This window comes from Phalacrocorax carbo, chromosome 11 (genome assembly GCF_963921805.1).
Source record: "Phalacrocorax carbo chromosome 11, bPhaCar2.1, whole genome shotgun sequence".
Lineage (NCBI taxonomy): Eukaryota > Metazoa > Chordata > Aves > Suliformes > Phalacrocoracidae > Phalacrocorax > Phalacrocorax carbo.
In genome coordinates, this window is record NC_087523.1 from 20915734 (window position 1) to 20941117 (window position 25384).

Below are 25384 nucleotides of genomic sequence, written 5' to 3' on the forward strand. Positions count from 1 at the left end.
TGCAGCCCAGCAGAGCATTGCCATCACAAGCTTCAATCATCAGTACAGAGGCTTTGCATCTGGGCAATATGTGAAAGAACTCTTCAGTTACCTGTATGATTAACTCAACCGTTTGCATTAAACTAGGCAGAGCACTCACTGCAGTCTGGTGGGGTCCACATACAGAAATTTCTACAGAGTGGTGAAAAATTTTACAGCCGATGATTTTGGGTCTGCTCCAAGCTCATGGAAATCGAGATTTCCTCATTTTAAAGCAGTGGGCCTTAGAGGTCTAATCTCTTCATTATCACTCTATTTAAACGCATACATTTATTCCCAGGATAATCTTTGCAGGACCGACCCCTGCTGAGAGTCCCAGAACATCACACACACACTGCACATGTTCCTGTTACAGCTTCAGAAAGAGACCAGCAGCTCATTGCATTATTCCCATATTTGCTACTCTTTTTCTTGATTATTTTGAGCCTGTCTTTAGAAGTAGCACTGAAGCAGGAAGAAATGTTGACAATAAACTGTGTGCAGAAGCAGATAACGTGCCTTCTCCCCCCTATTGCACGGGACTAAAATCCTAGGAAACAGAAACAGGGATTTTGTTGGCATTAGCAGGTAAGATTACAAATTACTATCTCTTCCAGAAGTGGAAATAGAGCATCTGAAAGCTTTACAGAGAGCAGCACTAGCACTGAACAGACACTGACACGGATTTAACATTTCCTAAAGCCATTGCCAGGGAAGGGGCAAATGCCTTTGCATCTCCAGTGGGGATCACACATCTGTATGGAGAGGGGACCTGGCCCAGAATGTTTCTGTGTCCTTTAATCTGGGTACATGGAACTGCTGTTTAAGTAACAACAGGGACCTGCCAGAGAAAAGGCTACTCTTCAGCAATAGCATGGCATCTGTAAGGTGTCTCCTTTCAGTATCCTCTCCTGTAGCAATGCACATCTCATTTGGCCACTACTGCCCAGCAAGGAGGCTTCCTACTGCTTTACCGGACAAGAAGCCTCTCTCTCTTCAAAAGAGCATCATCTGATTTCAGTACAAGATCTATGTGGCAAAATGGTCAGTGTTTGGAGCTGAAGCCTAGGCACTAGAGAAGTCTGGGGTTTAAGAAGCTGGGAGAAGCTGGCAAAGTCAATCTGGTGCATGGATAAAACCTCCTGCTTTCAGTGAGAACTAAGCGAGGTTGCACAGAGCAAGGCAGGGTGGGATGTGCATTTGAGGTCTGAGAAAAAAAGGACCTGGCAACCAAGCAGTGGACTTCATGTGTGTCATGCAGGAGAACCATGTGGTGAATTTTTCTGGGTAGAGCTCTTTGTCTGCATTGAAAACATGTCTTCATCTATGCAAAGTGCAGCAATAAAGCAACTTTTGTTGATGACATGCTAAAAATAAAAAGAGAGATCAGTCTTCTGATAAAAAGAAAGGGATATTCAATAAGCTTTTTGTCCAGTCTCGTCACAGAACAGTGACTTCCCAGACAACTTGATCCAGAAGACAGAAGGGAAATTTATTTTGTAGCACATAGGCTGGGAGGGGGACCAAAACTGGCTATTAATAATCAGGCACATTAGTTAAGCACAGTCACACAGTGACATTTATTCTTTGCTTCACCAAAAATGAACAATAATTAAGAGGAACTGGCCAGTCAGCTTGTTCTGTTACTGACCCAGAGGCTGGGGAAGAGGGAACTTGTGACTGCTATTAGACAAACAAAGGCATCAAATGGAAATACCACTGGCTTTACCATAAATGTATAGCAACTGCTGTCGCGGCTCAGACTGAGTCTGCCTAGGCTGACATCCTGTCTCCACTGTTGGTGGAAAGCAGTAAATACTAAAGGTTGTATAAAGAAGCCTCCAGTGAAACAGAACGGGAACTCAAACACAGACACTATGCAGTTGTTCTTCATTTGTCTTCATACTGTCTGCTCTCCTCCTCTTCAGCACTCTAAAAGTGCCAATTGGGGATTCACGTTTGGAACTAGGGCTCAAGACCCATCTCTCCTTGGAATTCACTGGTAAATATTGTACCTGAGATGAGTGACAATAGTGTAGTATCTTTTCATCTAGTGAATCACAAACGATTTCAAAATTGGGTTTTATGTGACATAACTCTTCCCCTGCTCCCTCGCTGCGGCAGAACGAAGTGGGACACCATTGCACAGGGCCAGGGCAAGGCACAGGGTCTGTCACAGCACAGAATTATGGGGCTCTTTGGCAGGAAGTGGCAGATGTTAAGGCACAAATGCTTTGGGGCAGAAGCAAGAGCAGTGATTAGGGAGTCATGGCAAGAGAGCGATCCCTGCTATGGGGAAGGGTCACTCCTGGGAAGTGGATTAAAGGGAAATACCTGAATGGCTGGTTTATTATGCAAAGGAAGAAAGCACAGCTGTTTTTCCCACTCTGATGTCCCTTGGTATTTCAGTGAGAAGCATCAATGGGTTCTCATGCCCACCCAGAGGTTAAATACAAATGAGGGCTTATTCCCAGACACACCTGCGATGTTGATATTTGTCCCAGGAGGCACTATGTCCCTCTGCACCAGAATCCCCACGCAGACAGAGGCCATCAAGAACATCTTAGCTGTGAGATGGATTTTTCTGTGTTGTACAGGTAACCACAGACGGCCACCCAAAGACAATGGGGCAGAGCAGCACTGATTCAACACACTCTTTCAGACCCATCGTACATCAAGTACCTTGCTTGAGCAAGGCTGTATTGAGGAAGGTGTCAGAAGCTCTGAAGCAGATGGCTACGGGATAATCTGAACCCTTGGAAGATTTAATCCAGTGTGATGCTAGTCAGGTACAGCAGCATGGACTTTTGTATCACTTGAAGATTTTTTTACCATGAAAACTCTTTTAGTACAATTGGCAGCAGCTCAGGATTCCTGTGCTGTGCTTTCCTGTGTAGAACAGATACATCCAAACGGAGGTTTTTTCCAAAATTGGAGTGAAAACTGGTGGCAGAGCAGAGATGGCAATGTTTGCATCTACAACTGTTTTTCACTCTCCTGCTGTAAAGATTTCAACCATGTTTCCTCCAAATGGGTTTAGAAAGAGTTCATCCAGCCCTGGATGGAAATGCTGATATATGAAATGTCTAAGTGTGTGGGTGGGCAGAGTTTTCTCAGCTGCATATTTTGTAAATGAGAACTGAGAAAAGGGATTTTCTTCTTTAAGACTGGAATTGAAACAAACAAACCAAAGAAATAAAAAGTGATGTAATGGGGTCATCACAAAAATTGTTTTCCTTTCAGTATAAACTGTCATAATTATTATTTAATGATAGCAATTGGAGAACTGGTCCCCCCTCAATATAGGCATGAGCCCATCTGTTAACTGTGAATCATGCAAATAATGTGACATCGGAGACTTCAGAGAGGGGTTTAACTGTTTTGCAGCTAGCATTCCCCATACTTTACCCACTGTGAATTCAGCTTCAATGGTCTGGCTGGGACGATTTGGTTAGAATTCAGGGAATATCTGTTCATATTTTAAAGATTCCTGAAGTTATGCCTCATGGGTACCTGCCAGTAATGAGCTAGTGAATACTTGAGTCTGTGAGCTCTGGGCTCACACCAAAATACCATCCTGCATAACAGTGAACTCCAGCTTTAGGATGTTTTTGTTCAGGATTTGAACTCTGAAGAAAAAACCTTTACTGATCAGCATTGTAATCACAGTGCTGCCTGGCAAGTTCAGGTAGTACCTTTGACTGTAACAGGAGGAGAGGCACATGTTTTAACATGTGTATCTGAGACCTTCCTCACATCATCTGTGCTGTGAAAAGTGCTTTTCAGGGAATCACATCTAAGCCTTAACCCTACAAGCTGTTCCTGTAGGCAGGAATCTCTGTGAAGCCCACAGGAGTCAAAGGGCTCTCTGCACACAGAGAGGCCCAGCCCTGGGTGGGCTGAGATGGGCTTTGTGGTGACAGTGTGTCCAGTGACTCACCCACTCGCCCATGGACCAATATTAAGTAACACTGAAGGCAATGCTGTCCACAGCCAGAGCATGGAGCCAGGCAGTGGGGAAAAGAGGTGGGAATAAAAACAATTAACCGGTAGATATTCCGGCTCCATTAAGAAAGTCCAGAGTTTCAGAAAAAAACAGATAGAGCATAAAACATGCACATTTCATGTCTATACATGCTTCAGGTGTTGGTTTTGATACTGAGGTCCATGCCAAGCCTCCCCTGGGGCACCAGCCCTGCTGTGCAGGCAGGAGGAAGAAAATTCCGTGAGTGACCCAACTCGCAGCAAATGTTGCACTGTCCACGTGGGCTATTTGTCCATCACGCAGAGAAACAACCCAGTCTCCTGGATGCCATTCTGCTATCTTCTTGCTAAAATCAGGCCCAGTAGTTAGTAGTTATTGTGCATTGTCATCAGTCATGTTAAGATCATCTGGTAAGCAGTGCAGATGGGCTGCAAGACAAGCTTGATTGTGAGTGTTAAAAAACAAGCACCCATTTTAAGTGACTAAAACAGAGTGGCTCACTGTCACGCAAGCACCTCTCAGGTTGTATCTTAGCAACTGGCCAGCCAGAAACAGATGATCAGCACATCTGAAAGCTTGCCCAGACTTACCTGAAGCTCTTGGGTCTAGAAATTGTGCTGAACTCCCTAAAAATAGGCACTGCTGCAAGAACTGTCCTACTTCAGAGGAAATAATAATATTCCAAACCATGGGCTGGAGAACACAGGATCTGTTTTAAGTTCTACCCCTGACTCATTGTTCAACTAATTTTTGCCAAGGCCCACAAGGACCTGTGTGGGACCTTGACAGAGGGTGGCTGACATGTACTTGCAGTTTGGATCCAGGTGGAACCTGTTTTTTAGATACCCCTTGCTCCAAGGGTTATCCATATGACCCTGCTCACTGCCAGCTGGCCCTACCTGAGCTAGCTCTTATTGATATACCTAGAACACTGGAATTCTCCTCTGTGAGTGGTGTTAACACTATTTTGGAGATCTGCAATGCCTTCTTTACAAGCTCAGTCATAAAAATGAAGCTTAGGACTGTTTCAGGCAGAATTCTGTCCAGGACAAGGTAGCCCTTCAATGACAACGGTAGATCAGATCAGAAATGTTCCTAAAAATTAGCAGTACCATCAGACTAGGCTGAATTACTTGTTATCTATGGGAAAATAAGTTTCTATAAATAAACTGAAGCATTGCAGTATTTTTGATGTAGGAAGTTCAAAACAAAGACAAATTGTCAAAACAGCCCAAAGCCTTTCAAAGCAACAAAACTCTTTTAGTCCAAACACATGAGCATTTTCAGACAGACTGTACCGGACAAAATAAGATTGCGTGGGAATGCACAGAGGGAAAGGCACTTGGCTCTGCCGGAGCAGTGGGCACATGACCACAAGCATTTGCATAGCAGTTGGTATTGACAGAATGTTTATGGGGAGCAAGGTACTAATAATTTTTCCCTTTTCACGAAAAAAATGAGACAGAGAGAAACCAGTACATTTTTGGGGGCCCTTAGTGGCCTAAGCAAGAAACAAGCTCCAAGCAACTTTCTTTGCTTTCAGGGTTGCCATCTCATGGACTTTGGTATTTCTCCTTTAAAGCTGGTGCCACCAGACCTATTTAATACAAATCTGCATGAGCAATAAATATTTGAAAGTCCAAACACTCATTAGAGACTCATGATTCAAAACCTACTGAAACATTATTTTTGATGTGTTCCACAAGCCTTTTTGTGGTATAGATCATCTGCCACTCAGTGCTGTGGCTATAAAGACAAAACATTTTAAGACAAAAACATATTTACAACCGGTTCCACTCTGCCAAGACAGACAGTACTAAGTGCTGTCACTTGCTTCAGCATCTCTTCCATAGTGATTTACCCTCTTGTTCATAGCGCTTGTGCAGTTCTAGGTAGAAACTAGGAACTATCCCGATCTTTGGAAGAACAACTCCCCAAGCAACCACCTTAGGCAGTTCCAGTTATCTCATTCTCCTCATGGCAGCAAGAGGCCTTCTAGTACCTCTGTGGATGGCCAGGGCAGGGTGGGGAAGGCAGGAAAAGTAAAGGACTGGTCTTTTCCCAAGTAACATGTCCAATATCAGCTGGACACCTCAGGAGTGTGTCCAGAGGCTAAAGAGGGGCTGGGCGCCTCTTCAAGGAGGTGTCCCATGGGTAGCTACACTGCACAGCTACAAAGCCTATAACACCCACAGAAGCTGTTAAAAATCGGATGCTTGGCAGTTCTTCCTCTCCAACGCTGTCTGCCTGTACCTCACTGAGGGACTGTGTAACTGTGAAGTGCTTGAAATACAGAAGTGCGAAGTATGATTATTATTGCCATAAGTAATGAATACTACTAGAAGTTCACAGTGCTGAGTTGATTTCTAAGCCATCTGGTGCAGGTTTCTATCAGTGCTCTCACGGGAGAAGTGGGTAAACTCCCCCTAAGCCCTTTGAAAGCTAGTGAAACTCCAGGCAAGCCAAGCTGCCTCGGCTCAGCACAACAGCTTAGTCAGCCAAACTCTCATCCAGGCAGGGATTAACCACGTAGGCAAAGGAGAGAAATTGTTTTAACAGGAGGAAAGGGAAGGATGGTAATGGAGAGGTGGTAAGTTGGTATTAACTGTAACCTCTAAACAACAGGTGGAAAATATGTCCAAACACAGAATATGCTTCAGATTAACAGCTCTGAGTTAAAAGTCTGCTCTAATTTAACACAATTTCTGCCCTTAATACTGAAAACTCAGCCACTGCTTCTGTTTTCTCTGTCATCTTTGACATGTGCAAAGGCACCTAGCAAGTTGTGGCTCTCTTCTGAGTTCAATATACAACATCTCCTTTAGCAAAAGAGATCTCTGCTTGGTCCTAGCCCTCCCACAAACAAACAGCCCCAAATGATGGAAGCTCTTTACAGCTGAGGGCTTAAATAAACCATTCTGGGATGTGTCTGCTATGAAAGGGACATGGGAGAGAGGAGTGCACAGCCCTTTCTCCATTCACTGCAGCTGCACTGAAAGCAATTTTTAAAGACCCAAAGTACGCATTTACTATGTTCCTAGGATTCCTGAATTTGGGTAACAGAAGAATCCCTATAGGAACATACAGATTATACTCACTAACAATCATTCAGAGATCTTATTTGCTCTTTGTTATATCCAGATTTCTCTCCCAGACTGGTGTGGGACCATTATGAGAAAGAGGTGTACAATGACCTGATACAAAGCTTGAGATGCAGGTCAAATAATGCAAAGGAAAGAACATAACAAGCCCCCAGATTCTTAATGACTGCTTCAAAAATTACTTTAACTGGGCTCATATCTCTGTGTATTTCCAAGGGAATTTGTATACCTTCATTTTATGTAGCATAAATTTGTCATTGATTGGCCAAAAAATTTACATAGAGAGAAAGCCTTACATACTTCTCAACAATTCAGGAATTCAGTAATCATTCAGTCAAGCATTCATCAGCCTCAGCTGGTATAAATTGTGGCATTATCTAAAATTCATCTGTCTTTATTATACCCTGCTACAAAGGAAACAAGAAATCTAAGCGTACCCATCCAGCAAACAGCAGCTTGGTCCTACAAAAGGGAGAGATAATTTACTGCAAAACCAACAAAGGGAAAAAAAGCTGAGCAGAGAAGCTGGATTGCATGGACAGGGAGAGAGCGCCTTTCTTTTCAGCTCTGCTCATTTGCATGATATAGAAAGCAGGGTCGCAGGATCTCAACACATGCCTGTCTCTTCTGGATCTCATAACTCAACCAGCAACATAATTCCTGGTTAAATAGAGCTCTCACTTGTTTCTTCTTAAATAAGAGGACGTGTGCCCAGTGTGGAGGTGCTGTCAGGTAGTTTGTTGGTAAAACAGTAATTGTACAGATTCCAGGGAAAAATACACATAGCTTTCCTTCTGGTTTAGCATTATACTATGCATCTAGAAGGGAATCGTGGCATAGACTGCAATAATGGGCACTGCACATGATAGTACAACAAAGGAAATATGAAATAAAATCAGCAGTAAAAGCTACCTGATAAGTCTTTGTTTTCAGAGGGTTCATCCCACCACAGAAGCATGGGGGAATTGTGTTTTTTCCAGGAACTGTTTTATTTATCTAAATAGTGCTGCATTGCAATGATACACTGTGCTTGTGAGCTCCAGAGACCAAAGCCCTTGGAGAGATGGATTTATAAATCAGGCCTCCACCCCTGGAGGATGAAAGAGTTGTGCAGCTCTGGGTTTCATTACCCTTTGGCCCCTCCACTCAGGCTGTGGCCACGGGGGACCAGAGAGGGAAAGCTATTCTGAGGAGACAGTTTTGAGATTAAATGTCTCTATTTTGTCACACAGAGAGCTGCAGAGGGAGAATGTACTCGTCTTTTCCAAACCTCTGTGTGGGACTCACTTTCCAGAGGGGAACCTTGCTCCCAGTGCCCCAAGCATAGGCCATGAAAGAAAACCTGCGGGCACTGGGAACTACCACAAGCCAAGTGGCCAGTGTGGGCCTGTGGATCAGGTTCACCCCATGAGGTGCCTCCAGTCAACCCGCCCACTGGGGCACAAGGGATGTGGACATGTAAAATACAGCTGCACGCAGCTGTACACAGCCCAGTGCTTAGAGCTGCAAACTGCAGCTATGCTGTCTATGTGCTGGCCTGGTCACCTCCAGCTGTGCTCCACTGGTGGTGAAACCTTGGGGCTTGCTGCAATGCATCCCAAACTGGCATCAGTCCCCAACAGAGCGAGCCACCCTGAGTAAAGCAAAGGAAATCTTGTTCCCCATCACCCTTCTGAAACACGCACACAACTGAAATTATAGCAATTCATTGATACGGTTTACCCTCATTTGTGTTGTAACTGGAAGTAAGATCATCCTTACTTTGTCAGCCGGGGGGAGCTAAGAAATGCAGGTCAAAAGGTGTGGTAATCAGAGGGATCAGGATAGTTTGCATTCTCACCCCAGCTTGGCTCCTTCTGCCCTATTTCTGTGGCACCTTGTAGGTAGATTTGTTCTTTGCACACTGATAAATTGCTGAAAATAATTTTTGCCCACAATACCGCAAAGTTGAAGTTATGCTTATTCATGCAGAGTTTCAAACTACTCAGAGGAGAGAGGACCTGTAAACTAAACCAGCCACACAGCCCTTCCCAAACCAGCAAACAGTAAGCACAGGGGCAAAAATACATCAAAAGCTCCAATGCAAAATAAAAAAACCAAAAACCAATGCTGGGGGACTATCCTGAGGGTCTCAGCTGAAGAGTGACACTTGTCCATGGTTCCGGACAGGAACCCAGCTGGCAGCCCTCACCAGGTAACCCCTCCCAAGAGGCACAAAGCAAAAAACCTTTGCACCTTCCAGAAAATGAGAGAGAAACTGGTAATCTGTCCCCCTGGCTCATGTCTTACTCCATAATTAGTGGGCAGCTCAGTCTTGTTTACCACTTGCAAGCACGAAAGGGTTAAGAAGAACCTTGCACAAACTTTGCTGCGAGCTGAGCTCACAGCCTCCCTCCCTTCCCTCCTTGCTTGCTGCCGAGCTGAGCTCACAGCCTCCCTCCCTTCCCTCCTTTCTCGCTGCTGAGATGCAGCAGCTCCGGAGCACTACTGATCCTCTCCGCTCTAACTGTTACCTACCGCTGCTGAGGGAGGGGACTGACTGTTTCCATCCAAGCAGTGAAGCTCATGAAGAGAAAGCTCCTTGCCCCCTTCCGCTATTGCCTGCAAAGGAAGGGCATCAGCAGTGATGCTGCTCAGTTAGACTGTCAGTTGACATCTCAAGACCGGGAGTAAGAGCCATCCCTGTCAGCGAACCATGTGAATTCAAGAGCAGAGAAGAAAGTGCACTTGGCATGCCTGTTGCTGAAAAGACAGTATCCTGACTCCAGCAATAAGACAGCAAATCTTTTCTGCACAAATCCCACTACCTGGGAGGAGATGTTCCTAGATATATCACCAGCAAGCTCATGGTCTGAACCAGCTGCTCTAATGCCTAGTCCCAACACTCCTGCCTGCTCTGAAAGGTAACTATGCTTTATTCTGTTCTCTTCCTATGCACTACCACAGCTGAGACACTGACATACTACCTTGCACTTCAGCATGAGAACAAAAACCACCGTCCGCCACTGACAGAAGAGATCCCCCTCCCACCCCTTCCCTCTCCCTCAGATCCTCCCTGGAGAAAATGCAAACCATGGAGGGAATTGATACTTTAACATTTTGTTTGCACTTCTTCAGTGCTGATTTTTTCCTCTAGAAGTCACCTAGACAGAATACACCTGGTAATGTCTGTGTTCAAACCTTTCTGGACTTGCCAGCCAGTTCAGTGCAGTTTTAATTAGTAGCCTTGGAGAAGCTACACAAGTAATTGTTCTATTTTGACCCACTTACTTCTTTGTCGTAGTTAGAGTACCAGGTGGAAAAGCAAAAGAGAACTCTGAAAAGTTGCTTACACTTTCAGAGATGCCTTGCTGGCAAGTGGCACTTAAACAGAAGACGGGAGTAACAGGAAGCAAGTAGGCAAGACGGCAACTGCATTTGCAAGATCAATTTATACTATCTGTCTGCACTGCTTTGGGGAAAACCTTGCTTCCTCTCCGCTCCTCTGTGACAGAAGGTGCAGAGTAGGGCCATGCAGGCTTCACAAATACTCCCCAAAACTGAAGCTCCCCAAACCCTGATAGCTGCAGTGGGAGGGTGGTCATCTCAGCACCCATGAAGTTTTGGCTCATAAATTTCCTGCCTCAGTGACACACTCTGAGAAGAAGCCTTTCTGATGGTTGTATGAGACTTCTATTTTCATTACTTATTTTTATTAAATGAAGTATGTTGGTTTGGGGTTTTTTTTAATCTTTGCTTAAAACCAACCACAAACTGATAAAAAAAGAAGTGTCTGCTTGGAATCACTCTGTACCCACTGAGCACCTGTGAACATTAATGGTGCTTGGCACCTCTCAGAAATGGGAGTACTGGCCAGCCAGAGAAGAATGACTAAGCCTTGATCAACAACTTAGAGCACAGGGAATGTGGGCTGTAGTTATGCTGCTCTGCTCTAGAGCAAACTTCTACCTACTATCTCTATCCATGGACTTGGGGGCTTCTCAGGGTAAGCAGTGAGGTTTTGCCTCCTGTAATCCAAGTCAAATTAAGTTACACATATTTTGTATAAATGCTTTGTACACTTTTATTTTTTTCAGAACCTTTGTGTACCACTTATTTTCACATGACCTTGGTCACTAGTCTTCAAGCTTCTATTTCTTAAAGGGGTGCGTGCAAAGCTGCATCTACTATTATCCAAAAAGACGTGCTCAGTGACATAAGTGGAAGATTGAAAAGCAAAAATCTTCGGGGTTGCCTGGAGCTACTGAATTATTTCTGGCTCATTTCTGGAAAAGATATAGTTAATTTCACAGCTTTCAATAGTCTGAATAGTTGATTGCTCCTGACAATTCTACAGCACACACTAAAAAAAACCAGAGCTGTGCCAACTCCCTATTGCAATATTTTTTACTACTAATCTGCTCCTTTTATCAATATATGCCCAGCTGAGCTTTGTTAATTCAATGTCTTGGTTTGTAGTTAATTATTGAACTTCAGACTAATGTCGTTAGTATTCTGCAATCTAATTTTATGAAGTATTTAAAGCCATTAGGCTCTCTGCTCCTTAAGGAGAGAAACTAGCTCTGGCTTTTGCTCTCAGTAAGATATCAGATTGATGGGCAAAGACATTGCTCTGTGCTTTGACTCACACAAGTATCAGATTCCGGACTGATTGCATTTCATTATCATCAGAGAAATCATCTTGTAAGAACCGAGGTTTAATATGGCCAGTAACCTTCACACCCTCTATCTCCCACCTGCTGTGTAACCTATGAACATCTTCATGGGTGAAGAATTTCTGTTTATATGTTCAAAGTGTGAAAATCACAGTTATTACCCTATAATTGAGAGAAAAACATGCCTGGCTGCAACACAACCCTCACTTTCATGTCCCATGCTTCTGCATCAGCATCAAACCTGCGGCCAGAATAACTGGCTCCAAAGGGGTTGGGTCAGCCCCTGGAAAAACACTGAGCAGCCCTTTTCTGCCATGCTTGCCCATACCCTCCTACACGAAGCACAGCTCAGAATCCACTACCCTCACAGGCACTGCAGAAGTCAAACCCCCAGGCAATTTTTTCAATCAGCAATTTGGCCCAGCTTAGCCAGCCTATTACTAAGCAAGAATTGGCCCAATATTCCCTAAACTGGATCGCTGTTGTCTCAAATGCTTTGGTACTGAAGAAGGTATTCCAGGGGCTAGGAGGGAAGGCGTAGACAATCCCCAGCATCCCTTCCCCAAAAACTCAGCACATCAGATGTTTCCCCATCATGTGAGCCAAAGTAGGTCTGTCTTGCTTGTAATGAAAGCCTGAATATCAGCTTCCTGATGACTCAGGCCTCCAGATTTCAGCCACCTCTCTCTGAAGAACAGCAAGGTGGTGTTCCCATTGGTGCATGGGGAGAACATACCAAACATTGTCAATAAAACAGCTACATTTTACAGGCTAAAGGCTCATGAAAGTCAAAACATTTTGCAGCAGTATGTCTTTTAGGTGAAACCTTTATCTAAAAGCGTCAGAGCTTCTATCATCTTGACCTAATGTTTCATTTTAATCCAACTACTATAGTATATATAACATATTAAATTACTCTATTTACATCTCATGTAGTTGTATATGTAGTGAACATTATAAATGACTGCATCACTTTGTTTCAGTGCTATCATTTTTGCTTCATGTAAAACCAAAATTCTGGTCTTATCAAAGCAGAACATGATGCTTTTGGATGCACCATTTACAGTGAAATTTTGGCATTTACGTTTTCTGGTCCCAACTGGAAGAATTGAAAATACTAGAACATTAAGATTCCCTCCATTTCTAGTAAGTTCTGCTCCCAGGAGGTGAACAAAGTGTCATATCCTGCGGCAGAGTTGCCCCAGAGGGACAGGTAGGACTCTGGATGCCTGCCAGGTTCATCCTGCCTCAGAAACAGAGGTCCTGGTCAACAATAAATGAGACACAAGGTGGAAGACACCGGCTGGACTCATATGTTCCCTTCCTCTGTGGCATCTAATTCCATAGACCGGGGGCCTTCTCTTACCCATAAGTAGTGAGTGTTACTGGAGGAGACCTTAACAATTGGATTTGCATGGTCTTTCTCTAAAGTCAAATATTCAGTGCTTCTCTGATCTCAGGGTGTCTCACAGGAGCATGACAAGGGTTTCTTTATCTATTTGTTCTAAAGATACCACATATAGGCTAGGCTATTTTGGTACCTGGTTTCATTTCTCTCTCTTTCTCTCTTTCTTTTTTTTTTTTTTTTGTTTTAGAAAGGTGACTTTTTGACTGTTCCTAATAAGAAATTCAAAACTCCATACTCTTTAAGCAAGCATCAATAGCCCTGGATTAGGAAAGAAGAGATCCCCCAGCAGCCTGGCAAAGCAGAAAGCAACCTTCCCCAGCTCACACAGGGATAAAACCACCTGCTGTGGGAGAAGCTGGCAGAAAGCTGGCTCGGTTTGTTTGGAAAACACTTGCAAAGACCAAAGCTGTGCAAAGCTTTACAGCTCAGTTTGAGAGAAGGACCAAAGCTTTTTACCTACCAAAGGAGGTGACTCACCAAAAGAAGGACCAAAGCATTTTCAGGACAAAGTAAAAGCCAGATGGCAGTGTAAAACACAAGTCTAATGCTTGTTGTCATTGAAATAGCAGCTTGCAAAATGATTTGCAAAGGCCTGTCTCATGCAGTCTGCTTAACTGTGTGAACCAGCAGTCTTGAGACCAAGAGGATGGAGCATTTCTTGCTGAAGCCATTGTGCTACCTGTCCTAAGCTTCCTCCTTTGACCTCTTTTGTGAGTCTGGTGAGGGAAGACAGGAAATCTGAAGGTAAATAGGGAAAATGGACCAAAGCTGACAGAAAGCAATGACTGAGATTTATTTCAAATTCCATGGAAACCTGACTGGCCGTGTCCACTTGCCAACTCTGGCTACAGAAGTAGACACAACAGCAGATAAATATTCCAGCCTCTATGTGTATGTGGGATTGTTCCTAACACTTCTGGCGATCCTTCTCATATTGCTTTTCTCCATGCTCTTGCGCCTGAAGCATGTCATTTCCCCAATCACCACGTCTCCAGAGAGCACTGAGAATGTCCAGCAGTTCACAGATGTGGAAATGCACAGCAGGATTCCTACTGCTTAGAGACCCCAAAGCAAAGAGTGCTCTGTGCTCGTGAAACACATTGTGTTCGGCAAAAATGCTGGTGGAAAGAATCTCTGCCTGCCTATTGAGCCCTACAACTTATTGCACAACCATCAACAGCCGCACAGAGCATCTGGAGAGTGTCACGCAACTCAGACTGACTGGCTGGGACCCACTGGCTGTTGACACTACAGGCAACATGTATGCAACACCCTCAATAAAATTTACATTACAGAAACCTACTGCTGTCAGGAAAGACTCATATCCCTCTAAAAGCCCTTGCAGAAAATGGTAAAAGCCACAATAATGACAGCCAAAAATCCAGAGAGACACATACCAGAATGTGTGCTGGAGTCTGTATTTGCTGACCTATCTCTCTACCCTGAAATTCCTTGCTTGTGAACAGAGTTGAGTCAACAAAGTTAAGTGGCGTAAGCTGGAAGAGCCCATGGGGCACATACAAAAATTATCAGTGGTTTGGAAATTCTCAGGCATTTTTCCCATTCAAGAAGGAAAAACTTAAACTACTTTTTTTCCACTTGAATGGCAGATTTACCCAATGGAGTTTCAGAAGCATACAAACATTTCATCACCTGCTGGAACTATTGGTTTCTGACCTTAAAAACCATACTGTGGATAGCTGCATTCCAGATATCAGAGACAGAACTTTTAAAAGAGGAAAGAAAGTCACGATAAAATTTAACAAAGGTTTAAAATAAAAAGAAAGCATCAGCAGGGAATGAGCAGCAGGAAAGCAAAAATGTTAAGAGACACTCTACCTCTCTTTCTTTGTCTCCATTACATTAACTGAGCTGAATACAAACATCTTCATGCCTTTCAGCCTTCCCAGTATCACTCAGTAATTAAAATGCAGTGTAAAGTTTGTGAGTCAAACAGACATTGTTCTCCTAACAGACTTAGACTCACAATAACATTTCCTGTCATATCGATGTTGGGTTTTCTTTCTCAAAAGACACCAGTTCTTCCAAAGCTTTTTCATTTGTTTTCCTCCAAAGCAAGATGAAGAAACACCAGGGCCTGGCACTGCAATAATGAATAGTGTGAACAGCTTTGGACATAGACTAGTGGGGAACGTGCAGATGGAAAGCAAACTCACTGAGCACTGAAACATAGGACTGCATTCAAATATCCTGGCAGATCATTTGGAACTGCAAGGAAAAAAAAATGAAACAACAATCTAACCTAATCCTCTTACCTGTGAATGATGTACAAAGATAGACTTTGCTTCTGTGGGTGGGAAAGGTGGAACGAAATATGGCACATCACTTCTGGGAGAGCCACTGCCTCCTACAGAAAAACCCTGAGTGAGATTGTTCCAGCTACATCTCTAAAGGGCATGAATTTTACCCAGCTTATCTTCTTTATTACAGTCTAATTCTAGCTTAGTGATAAAACCCCTGGTGCTTTCCACATTTATATACACTCCAGTTCTCCTCTCTCCAAGGGCTTGGAAAGTGTAAATTCCCCATACAAAAGCAGTGCTAAAATTAGAGATGACACTGACTCCATGGACTTGTGAGAGTAACAAGAAACTGCTTCTCATATGCTTTGTGTACAACAGGTTCTTTATTTACCTTTAAAGGTCTGCATATGGGTGAGCTGTTTGGACTAGGAATATGGCCTTTAGAGCTGATTGTGGGGGGGGGGGAGCAGCATGACAAGCAAGGTCCATACTGGATGCAGTTGGCCCACGAGCAGGACTAGTGTTTTTATCACTCATGTATTTAGTACAAAACTATTTTAAAATTGCTTGCTTATATTGAATAGAACCTTTTATACTCCATTAACCCCCATGTAAGCAGCTTTAAACTGTGAAACAGCACAGTGACTGTGTAAGGGAATACAGCAGATACACTCTCAGCAATATCTCCCTATGCCATGCTTGGCCGTGTTTACCTGGAAAAGAAGGCAGGAGGCAGGTTGCCCTCAAACCTTCTGCCGTGGGGACAGCACACAGATATCACCAGGTAGGATGGTGGCTTTACACCCCATCTAAAGATTGGCTCCTCAAGAAGTGCAACTCTCAGTACTGCACAAGAGCCCATATTCTGTGTGATGATTTGGACATTAATCCAACTACGACAGACGGCTACTGAGATAGTCAATGACATTTAAATTTAACAAAAATCTGTGCAGATCAAGTTGGCTTGGTATGTGTCATTCATTCAGCCATCACGAGGCAGCCTAGCCCAAGCTCAACATCTGGCCTGCCCTCTACAGCCTCCCAATTTTCTCGATGTGCCATTTTAAAGCTACAGATTAGACAATAAATGTTCTAACATACTAAATCAGCAACTAAACCACATTAGCCTTCCAGAACAATTACCTGTGGAAAAGCCTTATTTCCAAGAAGCTGTGGGACAGATTCAGATACTGACATAAAATATCAGACCTACTAATGGAAAAAGACAGTATCAGAATCTGAGTTGGGACCCAAATTCTGATTCCCTGGTTCTCAGCTGAAAAGCCCCCCAGACGTAGGTGTCAAGACTCCATTTCTTTCCTTCATATTAAGGAATGTTAATTCAGAAAAGTCTCACAACCCTTTAAAATCTATTCAGTAAATATACTGTAAGTAAAAGAGCAATCACTTTATATATCATTACATTATATCACATCATATTTTTGAGCGGACTGTGTATTTCTATCTAATACTGCTAATGAAGGCAGCCCTATCTTCTAACACAAAAATGACAAGTTTTCCTTTCTAAAGCTTCATTTCACACAAAGTATCTGTCCCACTTGATACATCCATAATCCCAGAGGCACTTAGAGTGCCTCATTTGTCTGTAAAACGCCAGCAAATTTTAAAGCCTTTCCCCTCGAGAAATAGAATGTCTTTCTCCCTTTTCATTCTCATTTGTATTGTCTAAGACCTGAGACCTGTCCAGTCTCTGAGAAAAGAGACTGCTGGGATGCGTTGTCCTGTGTTTGCTGAGTGGGCATTAGTGGACTGTGGCATTCTTTGGCTATAAGGAGTGGTTATTGGAACTTTTGCATGGATTTGCTGGATCTTGGAGAACTGCAGGCGTCACATCCATACCCTTCCCCTCCAGCAGTCTGTTTCCTTCCCACTTGTCCATCTGCTACAGAAAATTGCGTCTTTTTACAAAAATAAAGAGACATACTACTGCCAATGCTGAGTCATTGACTGCTCTGTACTGTTCCCACATGTGGATCTGAGAGACCAGCTCATAGACAGAAACAGGCTCAGGTGGTGCCACTCATTTCAAATTAATTGTTGGCTTCAGGGGGCATCTGTGTAAGAAGATGCCCTACCAGTCTGTGTAAGTATTCCTTGAACCAGGACAGTTTGCTCCCATCTTTACTCCCATCTTGCACACTGGAAACAAATATGACTATTTAGTAAATGCGTCACCCCCTCCATTCCCTACCTGCAGGGGAAGAGAGCCACCCGTTGTTCTGAAGGAGCAGCAAAATGACTATGCATTGCTGTTCCTTGCGGGTGGGGCTGTGAGGTCAGAGTAAGCCTACGGTCATCAGAAAACCACCATCGCTCCCAAATCTCCCAGGGTATTTAGTCTAGGAGGTGTCAGGACCCGAGTATGGTGTAACTCCCCAAACCATATATATTCTACAGGATTTATGCTTGGGCAATCTCATCCACGTGATTTCCATCCACGTCCATGAATTTTCTGCACTAACAAACCCTTAAATATTGAGCAGAAAGTGTTGATATGTAGAATATGTTCATCCTCTGTTACAGAATATATCAACATAAGCATATAGTTTCATATCCTCACAGAGCTGCAGATAAGAACATAATTTTGCAAACAGTGTAACTCAACAGAGGATCAACCTTGAGCTCCCCAAATGACCTTTTTTGATTTTACTTGAAAAAAAATGTTTGAAACCCAAATATTATGTGAGGTCAGACATCCACTTAACTGCCAGCATTAATGAAAACTTACGTGTATGCTTTGCCTTCTCTAGGAAAAGAAATACGTCCTTGCCCTGCAGTCACTATTGTGGTAACTACTTAGGAGGTAAGGTCCTAGTGCAGATAGACAGCTATAGCTTTAAAGCAGGTTAGTAGACCAGGAAAGATGCAGATGACAACTCCTGCTGTTTACCTTCTGCTGACGGTAAATGCTACAAGTCAACTTATTTGCTACAGACCAGGTAGCAAGGTAGGTGAGATTGTGGGATGAATGTATTTTTTTTTTCAAAGCAGATATATCTTTGTGGTGTGCCCACGCTTCAGCTTAATTCTGGTACGGACAGAAAGTTTGTTCACAGTCCTGTTTATTCATGTGTCCTGCAAAAAATGTGCAGTCTTACAATGACATGCATGACTAAAAATTCAGATGCAAATATATCTGAAAAGGGGAAAAATCCCAAATGGTATTTTCTTGGTACATCAGCTGTCAACTTAGTTGTTGCCATTTCGATGGAAAAATAAACCTAGAGATGGTGAAGTCTGCTTGATAGATGCAGCGGGCTTAAAAAAGACTACACAGAATGTTAAGTAAAAAGCATCCAAATATGTAATTGTATAAACAAATGCTAAAGCTACATGAGAAGATTTAAAACTACATCCTTGTGGACTGGGGAAGATATTATTTTCAGTTACTGTTCTTGACACAGATTTCACAATTTTTCACAAAATGAACTGCATGTTATACATTCCATCTACAAAAAGCCTAACCCCATAAAGCCCTCCAAGATCTTCACCATCCTCAGGCTTTTACAGAAGGTTGTGAAGTTCCAGCACAAATAAGAGCAGTTTCCTGGTGTTCATTCTGGGGGCACAGATATCAAAACAAAGCCTAAAAAATCACAATGATAAGTTGGTTCCTTGCACACTAGCTCTCTGGAATGCAGTATAAGAAAATTTCCTCCTCAGTCGCTTCATAAGAGAGAACAGTTAAAGTATCATTTAGGACAGTTGATGTTATGCGTGAAAAATAATCCTAAAATGAATTTGACTTTTGATGGAGTAGATTTTTCAAAGGTACTCTAGGATGTCTTCAACTGAAGGCAAAAAGAAGTTGTCTAGCTGTAGGCAATGCTACGTTGTGAAAGGAGATCTGGATACAAGAGAGAAAGGTCTGCCCAATTCATACGTAATTAATAAATAACCCTCTCCCTATACTCCCACCTGAATTTCATGTCTATGTAAACTTGCCAACTGGGAAGCAAATGATTAATAATTCAGAATACCTTCTCCTCCCTTCCTTCTCCTCTAGATTTATTAACCCATTTTCAAAGTATAATTTGATCAAGCTAATAGCCACAGACTGCCTAAACTGACTCTCTCTGCATTAATTCTGTCTTCATGGTCATAGTCCGACTCCTACAGTCCCATTTTATAGCAATCAATTAAGATACAACAACAGGCACCTGCAAGTGAAACGAGAGCTCAGCAACATTCTTTAACACTTAAAATCTGTTCTTCTCTGCAAGCAAGAAATTTATCTTATTTAATCTGGGCTGTTGTCTAGTTCCTCTTCAAGTCCTGAAACGCTTGTACAACGCCAGCTACTGGCTGATGTTTACTCATGTAGTATTCTGAAAAAACACATACCTACCAGCAACACTGAAGGATCAAGTGGCACCTGCCTGGGGTACTTCTATGTACCCGACACATGTGAGCAAACACCAGGCAGACACGCTCTTCCTTAAAATGCAAGGGAGATTCAGAAGCAAACTGGGCTTGGGCTACCCATTGAACTGTGGGCAACCAGGTGCTGAACTGGGGCCCTTGTTACAGAACAACACAAACCCACGAGCTGGATTTGAGTGTATCACAGGCTTTGGCATCCTCCAGTACCTCCCCACTCTTCTTCCCACGTCCCTTAAACATCTTCCAATATCAGAATCCTGCCTTTGGCCCAGAACCCACAAGTGGGTGTTTCCAGTGCTGTGGTGCACAGAGTGGCTGAGGGTGGATTTTTTCAGGCTATGGAAGCCTGTATTATTACCTTGAAAGAGACAAACCTGGATGCCACCTGCTGAAACAAAATTTACAAGGAAGATGTCCCCTTCACTCCTTATGCCTTAGCAATCCTAGTTTAAACTAATTCGTGTTCACAGCAGTTAATGTACAGCACTTTTTATAATGTCCTTAGCAATCCTATTTTAAAACTAATTTATGTTCATAGCAGTTAATGTACAGCATTTTTAATAATGTTACTCCATAATCTTTAGGCTGCTGGGAACCTGTGCAAATAGCCGTGGCATGACTAGCACATAATACGCCAGGAAGCTCATCTCTGGGCCAGCGCGGGGCTGCTGCAATACACTCACTGACAAATCATACAGCTTGTCACGTCAGAATCAAACCGACGGGGGTTTGCTGCTGTTCATGCTTCCACAGCTTGGAAAAGCTTTGAACAGCCCTTTTGGCGCTGACTCTCAGCATGTGGAGTACAGGTGATAACGCCGCACCAGTTTGCATTTATTTCATGTTGGCACCTAGCGGGGAAGAAATGTGACTTGCTGTTGTTGAATGCATCCAACAAAATAGAGGAAAGAGGAGAGTTCTGAATGCACTTGGTTTTGGCTAACGTTGTGCTATGTTACACCCTGAATTGCAAAGCTGTTTATTGTTACAGAGCATAACCCACACTGGAAGGGACAGCTGACAGATAACTGCAGCACGGCAACATTCTCCATATGCACATCTTTTTTCCTGAGAAAGAAACCACTGGGATGAGAATGCTGAGGCTGCTTTTCCTTTGTTTGACTTTTGCTAGAAACTACCCCTCAATTCACTACCAGACATACATTGCCCCACTGTCCTGCTTACCTCCACACTCAGACTTCTCAGCACCAGCTTAGCTGGCATGAGGCCGAATAAAAAATTGCTGCAAAGCAATTTGGGAAAGATATGCTGACAGACTGAGTATATACTTAGCCTGGGTGAGATTTTGTTCTATTTCTACTTTTCCAATAAATTTTGCCTGGCTTAGAATTCTTAAAACATCTCCAAATGGATATTGCTTTAGTGGAAATTCAGCAGCTTCAGTGCCCACGCTGGACAACAGCAATAAAAAAGAGATTAGGAAGAGTTTATCATGCTTTGAGGTAGTAGGACGGACCAGATGCCATCTTCAAGGCCTTTCTCTGAAAAGCTGCCTTCCATATCCATGAGCAAGTCACAGTTAGACATAATGCTTGTAGACGACACCTTTAAATTTGGTTATCACTCCTGCCACTTAAAGGCTCGAATAAGCCTTTACATTTTATGAATACTGATTAGTTCAGCATCATTGCCTCTTTTTTTTTTCCTGCTGAGGAAACTTGAGATCACAGGAATTACTCACACCTCAGGAGCAGGGGACATAGTAAGATACTGACAGTTAAAACTCTAGGTTAAAATGTCCAGTTTATGCAGGGACACAAGTACCCATGTCACAGAGACGAGTAATCCATTCAACGGGCATGCAAGGCAAAGGAAGGTCTGTTGTGGGTAGATGTGTGACTGTAGCTCTCTCCTACTGTATGTCTTACTCATGATGCAGCTCTGAATCCAAGAACAGGCAGAAGAGTCGCACAGTAAATCACAGGAATGAACCACAGCAAAGTGCTAGGGATGTTCATCTAAAGTAAAAAGACAAATCTGGAGACCAGTTGCACATCAGACAAAAAGGGAAAGAAAAGCAGACCCTATGGGAGGACCAAATCAGAGAGATCACTCACCAATTACTCTCATGGCAAAACAGACTTGACTTGGGGAAAATAATTTATTACCAATCAAATCAGAAGAGGGTAATGAAAAATAAGAACTGAATCTTAAACCACCTTCCCCTCCCATCCCTCCCTTCTTCCCAGGCTCAACTTCACTCCTGATTTCTCTACCTCCTCCCCCCAATGGTGCAGGGGAATAGGGGTTGTGGTCAGTTCATCACATGTTGTTGGGTCTGCTGCTCCTTCCTCCTCACACTCTTCCCCTGCCTCAGTGTGGGGTCCCTCCCACAGAAGACAGTCCTCCACGAGGTTCTCAAACATGGGTCCTTCCCATGGGCTGCAGTTCTAACTGCTCCAGCATGGGATTCCCACAGAGTCACAATTTACTTCAAGCATCCACCTGCTCAACCTCCATGGGCTGCAGGGGAATCTCTGCTCCGGTGCCTGGAGCACCTCTCCCCTTCCTTCTTCCCTGACCTTGGTGTCTGCAGGGCTGTTCCTCTCACATATTCTCACTCCTCTCTCGGGCTGCTGTTGCGCAGCAGTTTTTTGCCATTCTTAAACATTTTATCCCAGAGGCACTACTCCCATCACTGATGGGCTCGGCCTTGGCCAGTGGCGGGTCCATCTCGGAGCCGGCCGGCGTTGGCTCTGTCACACATGGGGAAGTTTCTGGCAGCAGTAACCCTCCTGCTACCAAAACCTTGCCACACAAACCCAATACACATTGGCAGAACCAATTGCTCTCTTACTGGTAGAGCTGATCTTTTTGGTCCAGTGCTTGGATTTTAACACTTGACATATTAACCACAATTAACAGCACAAACCTTCATATGTCTCCTCTACAGGGTTAAAACAGACTCAGATCAGATGGGAACGGATGGTGTGATTGCAGAGGCTAGCCATTTCTCATTTCATACTTTAGAGCAATATGACCTCTCTCACAGCAGGCAACAGTCTCTGAGAAACCAGCAATAGCCAAACTAAATTAAAGAGTCAATGCTGTACTGCCAGCCAAAGACTTTGGAAAGCAGACAGACTATGAGACTAGTTTTTGTAAGCATAACCTGCTTTGAAAAAGTCTCTTTCAACATGCAGCTCCTTGCACTGAGGTCAGGTACAGCAAATGCAGCTGAATGGTACCCACTTTGTCTCTGTGCATGTTCCACGTGCTTCTCCTGCCATTTACCTTTGCATATCACTGTGTCAACCACTTCAGAAAGAACACAGGAAACTCAGAGCAAGAAATTATCTAAAGAAAATCTTCATATAATTAAATTTACATTCTCTCTGAATGTAATTTAAAGGTAGAATGAGGAGAAACCAACCAGCTTTCCCTGGACCCTTATGACATGGTTTGATGTCAGCATTACTGAGGCAGGAAGACCTGTGAGTTACTAGATTTTTGCTGTTTTCTGGGGATTTTGGTTTTATGGGTGTATAAATTCTCTCAGTTGTTTTCTTCAAGGAAAGACAAACACAGCATGGCCAGGAAGCTGTGAGAGCTGTCATCTCTCTCGTGATTAGATCCAGCTATACCGGGTTTTCACTTCCCAAGGTATCATCTTTCAGCAGTACTCACCATTTGGTTTTGTCTTTTTAGTAGATCAATCTGTAAATAAATGCAACATGCAGTCCTCCTCTTGGGAAGGCTGTTTATTCTTGTGCGTGAGTCTGAAAGATCGCTCATTCAGTGTTATAAAGTATGCGAGACCATTCAATTGAATGAAAATAAGAGTTTGGACTCAATTTCACCAGACAGCTGGGGAAGGCATGTTTTAGGCAATTTCAGCATTAAACACTGCCTCTTTATTTAATACTGCAGGTTTAAAACTCATAATAGAGCATCAGGCAAAATAAACTAATGCCTAGTGACATGTGTTTACGTGGTTCTCATCCCCAAGCGACTGTAGCCTATTCTTTGTCATTCTCATCTACAACCACCCACTGTTGTGCTGAAGAAGCCTTGCAGCTCTTCTCTCTGCTGACTTTTTTGCCATTCAGCAGTCTTCTGAACACCCCTCAGCAGTGCTTTGCAGCTTAATGAACCATCTCAGGTTTGCAGAAATCCAATCAAATCGATGTTAGAACTTGGTCCGAAGAATAGGACTGGGAGTGAGGAAATCACAGTTTTTCCCCTTTTCGGTCACGGGCAATCAGTTTCATGATATAACATGCCTCGTGACAGAAACTACAATACACAAAGCTAACTGCATGCCTGAGTAGTCTGGGTACCCAGGCTAGTTTGGAGTGCTTCAGAACCTCTTAGGACTACAGCAGAACTTGTTTTCAGCCATCTTCTTCCCAAGCCTCTCCCGTCCAACATTATTCCTTGAGGATATATCAGTAAATCTATCAACTCTCTATTGACAGTAACGCTTTTAGGCATAGGTGAGTCATTATATTTAGTAAGTGCCTAGATGAAGGATGAGAGGAGTTTATACAAACTACTTCACATTCCCTCTTTGTCTCTCAGAGTAGTCCTTCATCTTTTTCTGCTTTTTCTTCTGTGGTAAGTGGCTGGCACAGGCTCTCTGGCTCTCTTTATCTTTTGAGAAATGTATGATAATTAGAGTTCTTTAAGAATTTTAGCATTTCTACAGGGAATTAGTTCTTTACAGAAGATGAGTTTTCTCCATTGCGGGATTCATACCATAATTAGACAAAATGATGGGCTAAGTCCCAGTAGAAAAAGTGCACTGTAATTGGTGTTCATTTTTGTTACACAAACCCATGGAGATCATGCTGATTCCTCCTATTGCAGCCACTTCTGAAGCACAGTGTTCAATTTAAAACTGATGTATCATTATTCTTTAGTACCCACAAGTATCCTCAAGACTTTATCCATCTAAGAAGTCTGACATGAACCTTCTTCCTCTGAGAAAACCAAAATGCCCCAAAGAAAATGTAAGATCAGTGGCATTTGCATTGCCTAGTCTCAGAAGCAACAGATTACAGCCAGCCATGCTTCGCCCCATGTCTCTTGTTCAGGCATCCCTGAACTCAAGTTAGAAAAGAAACACTTGGCACGGTACAAATCATATCTGTATGTCAAAGTAAGGCGCACCAAAGAATTTCTTCCAGCCTACACAGTACGTAGGCCAAGAAATAGCTGATTACAGCCATAGAACAGATGTACAAACCACCAAAGGCAGATCTTACTGAGTACAAGCAATATGTGGCCAGACTTTGTGGAAAATAAATAAAAACATTTAAATGGGTTCATTGCATCTAACAAATCATTAATGAGGATGGGCGTTATTAAGAACTAATCAAATGGCGTAATTAGTTTTTAGAGGAAAAATACCCGTCTCACAAATTTTTGCTATTACCTTCCTGATTTCAGAAACCCGGGATGCTCACAATTAAGCCAAGCAGTTAAATTCATCTTAACCACAAATGTATTTTTATGGAGGAACAAAACAGTACTCTGTGTATATGCAATATTTCTAGCTAATTAGCACCTTGGGGTAGGTTGTTCAT

At 43.1% G+C, this 25384-nt stretch overlaps 1 protein-coding gene across 1 annotated transcript; it reads left to right on the top strand.

Annotated features, from left to right (window-relative positions):
- Nucleotides 1–9475: 9475 nt before the first annotated feature.
- SERTM2 (serine rich and transmembrane domain containing 2) lies at nucleotides 9476–17385 on the top strand. The gene is made up of 2 exons (XM_064463374.1): nucleotides 9476–10007; nucleotides 13355–17385. The coding sequence occupies exon 2, from the start codon at nucleotides 13949–13951 to the stop codon at nucleotides 14225–14227; it is 279 nt and encodes a 92-aa protein (XP_064319444.1). The 5' UTR covers nucleotides 9476–10007; nucleotides 13355–13948; the 3' UTR covers nucleotides 14228–17385.
- The last annotated feature ends 7999 nt before the right edge of the window (nucleotides 17386–25384 follow it).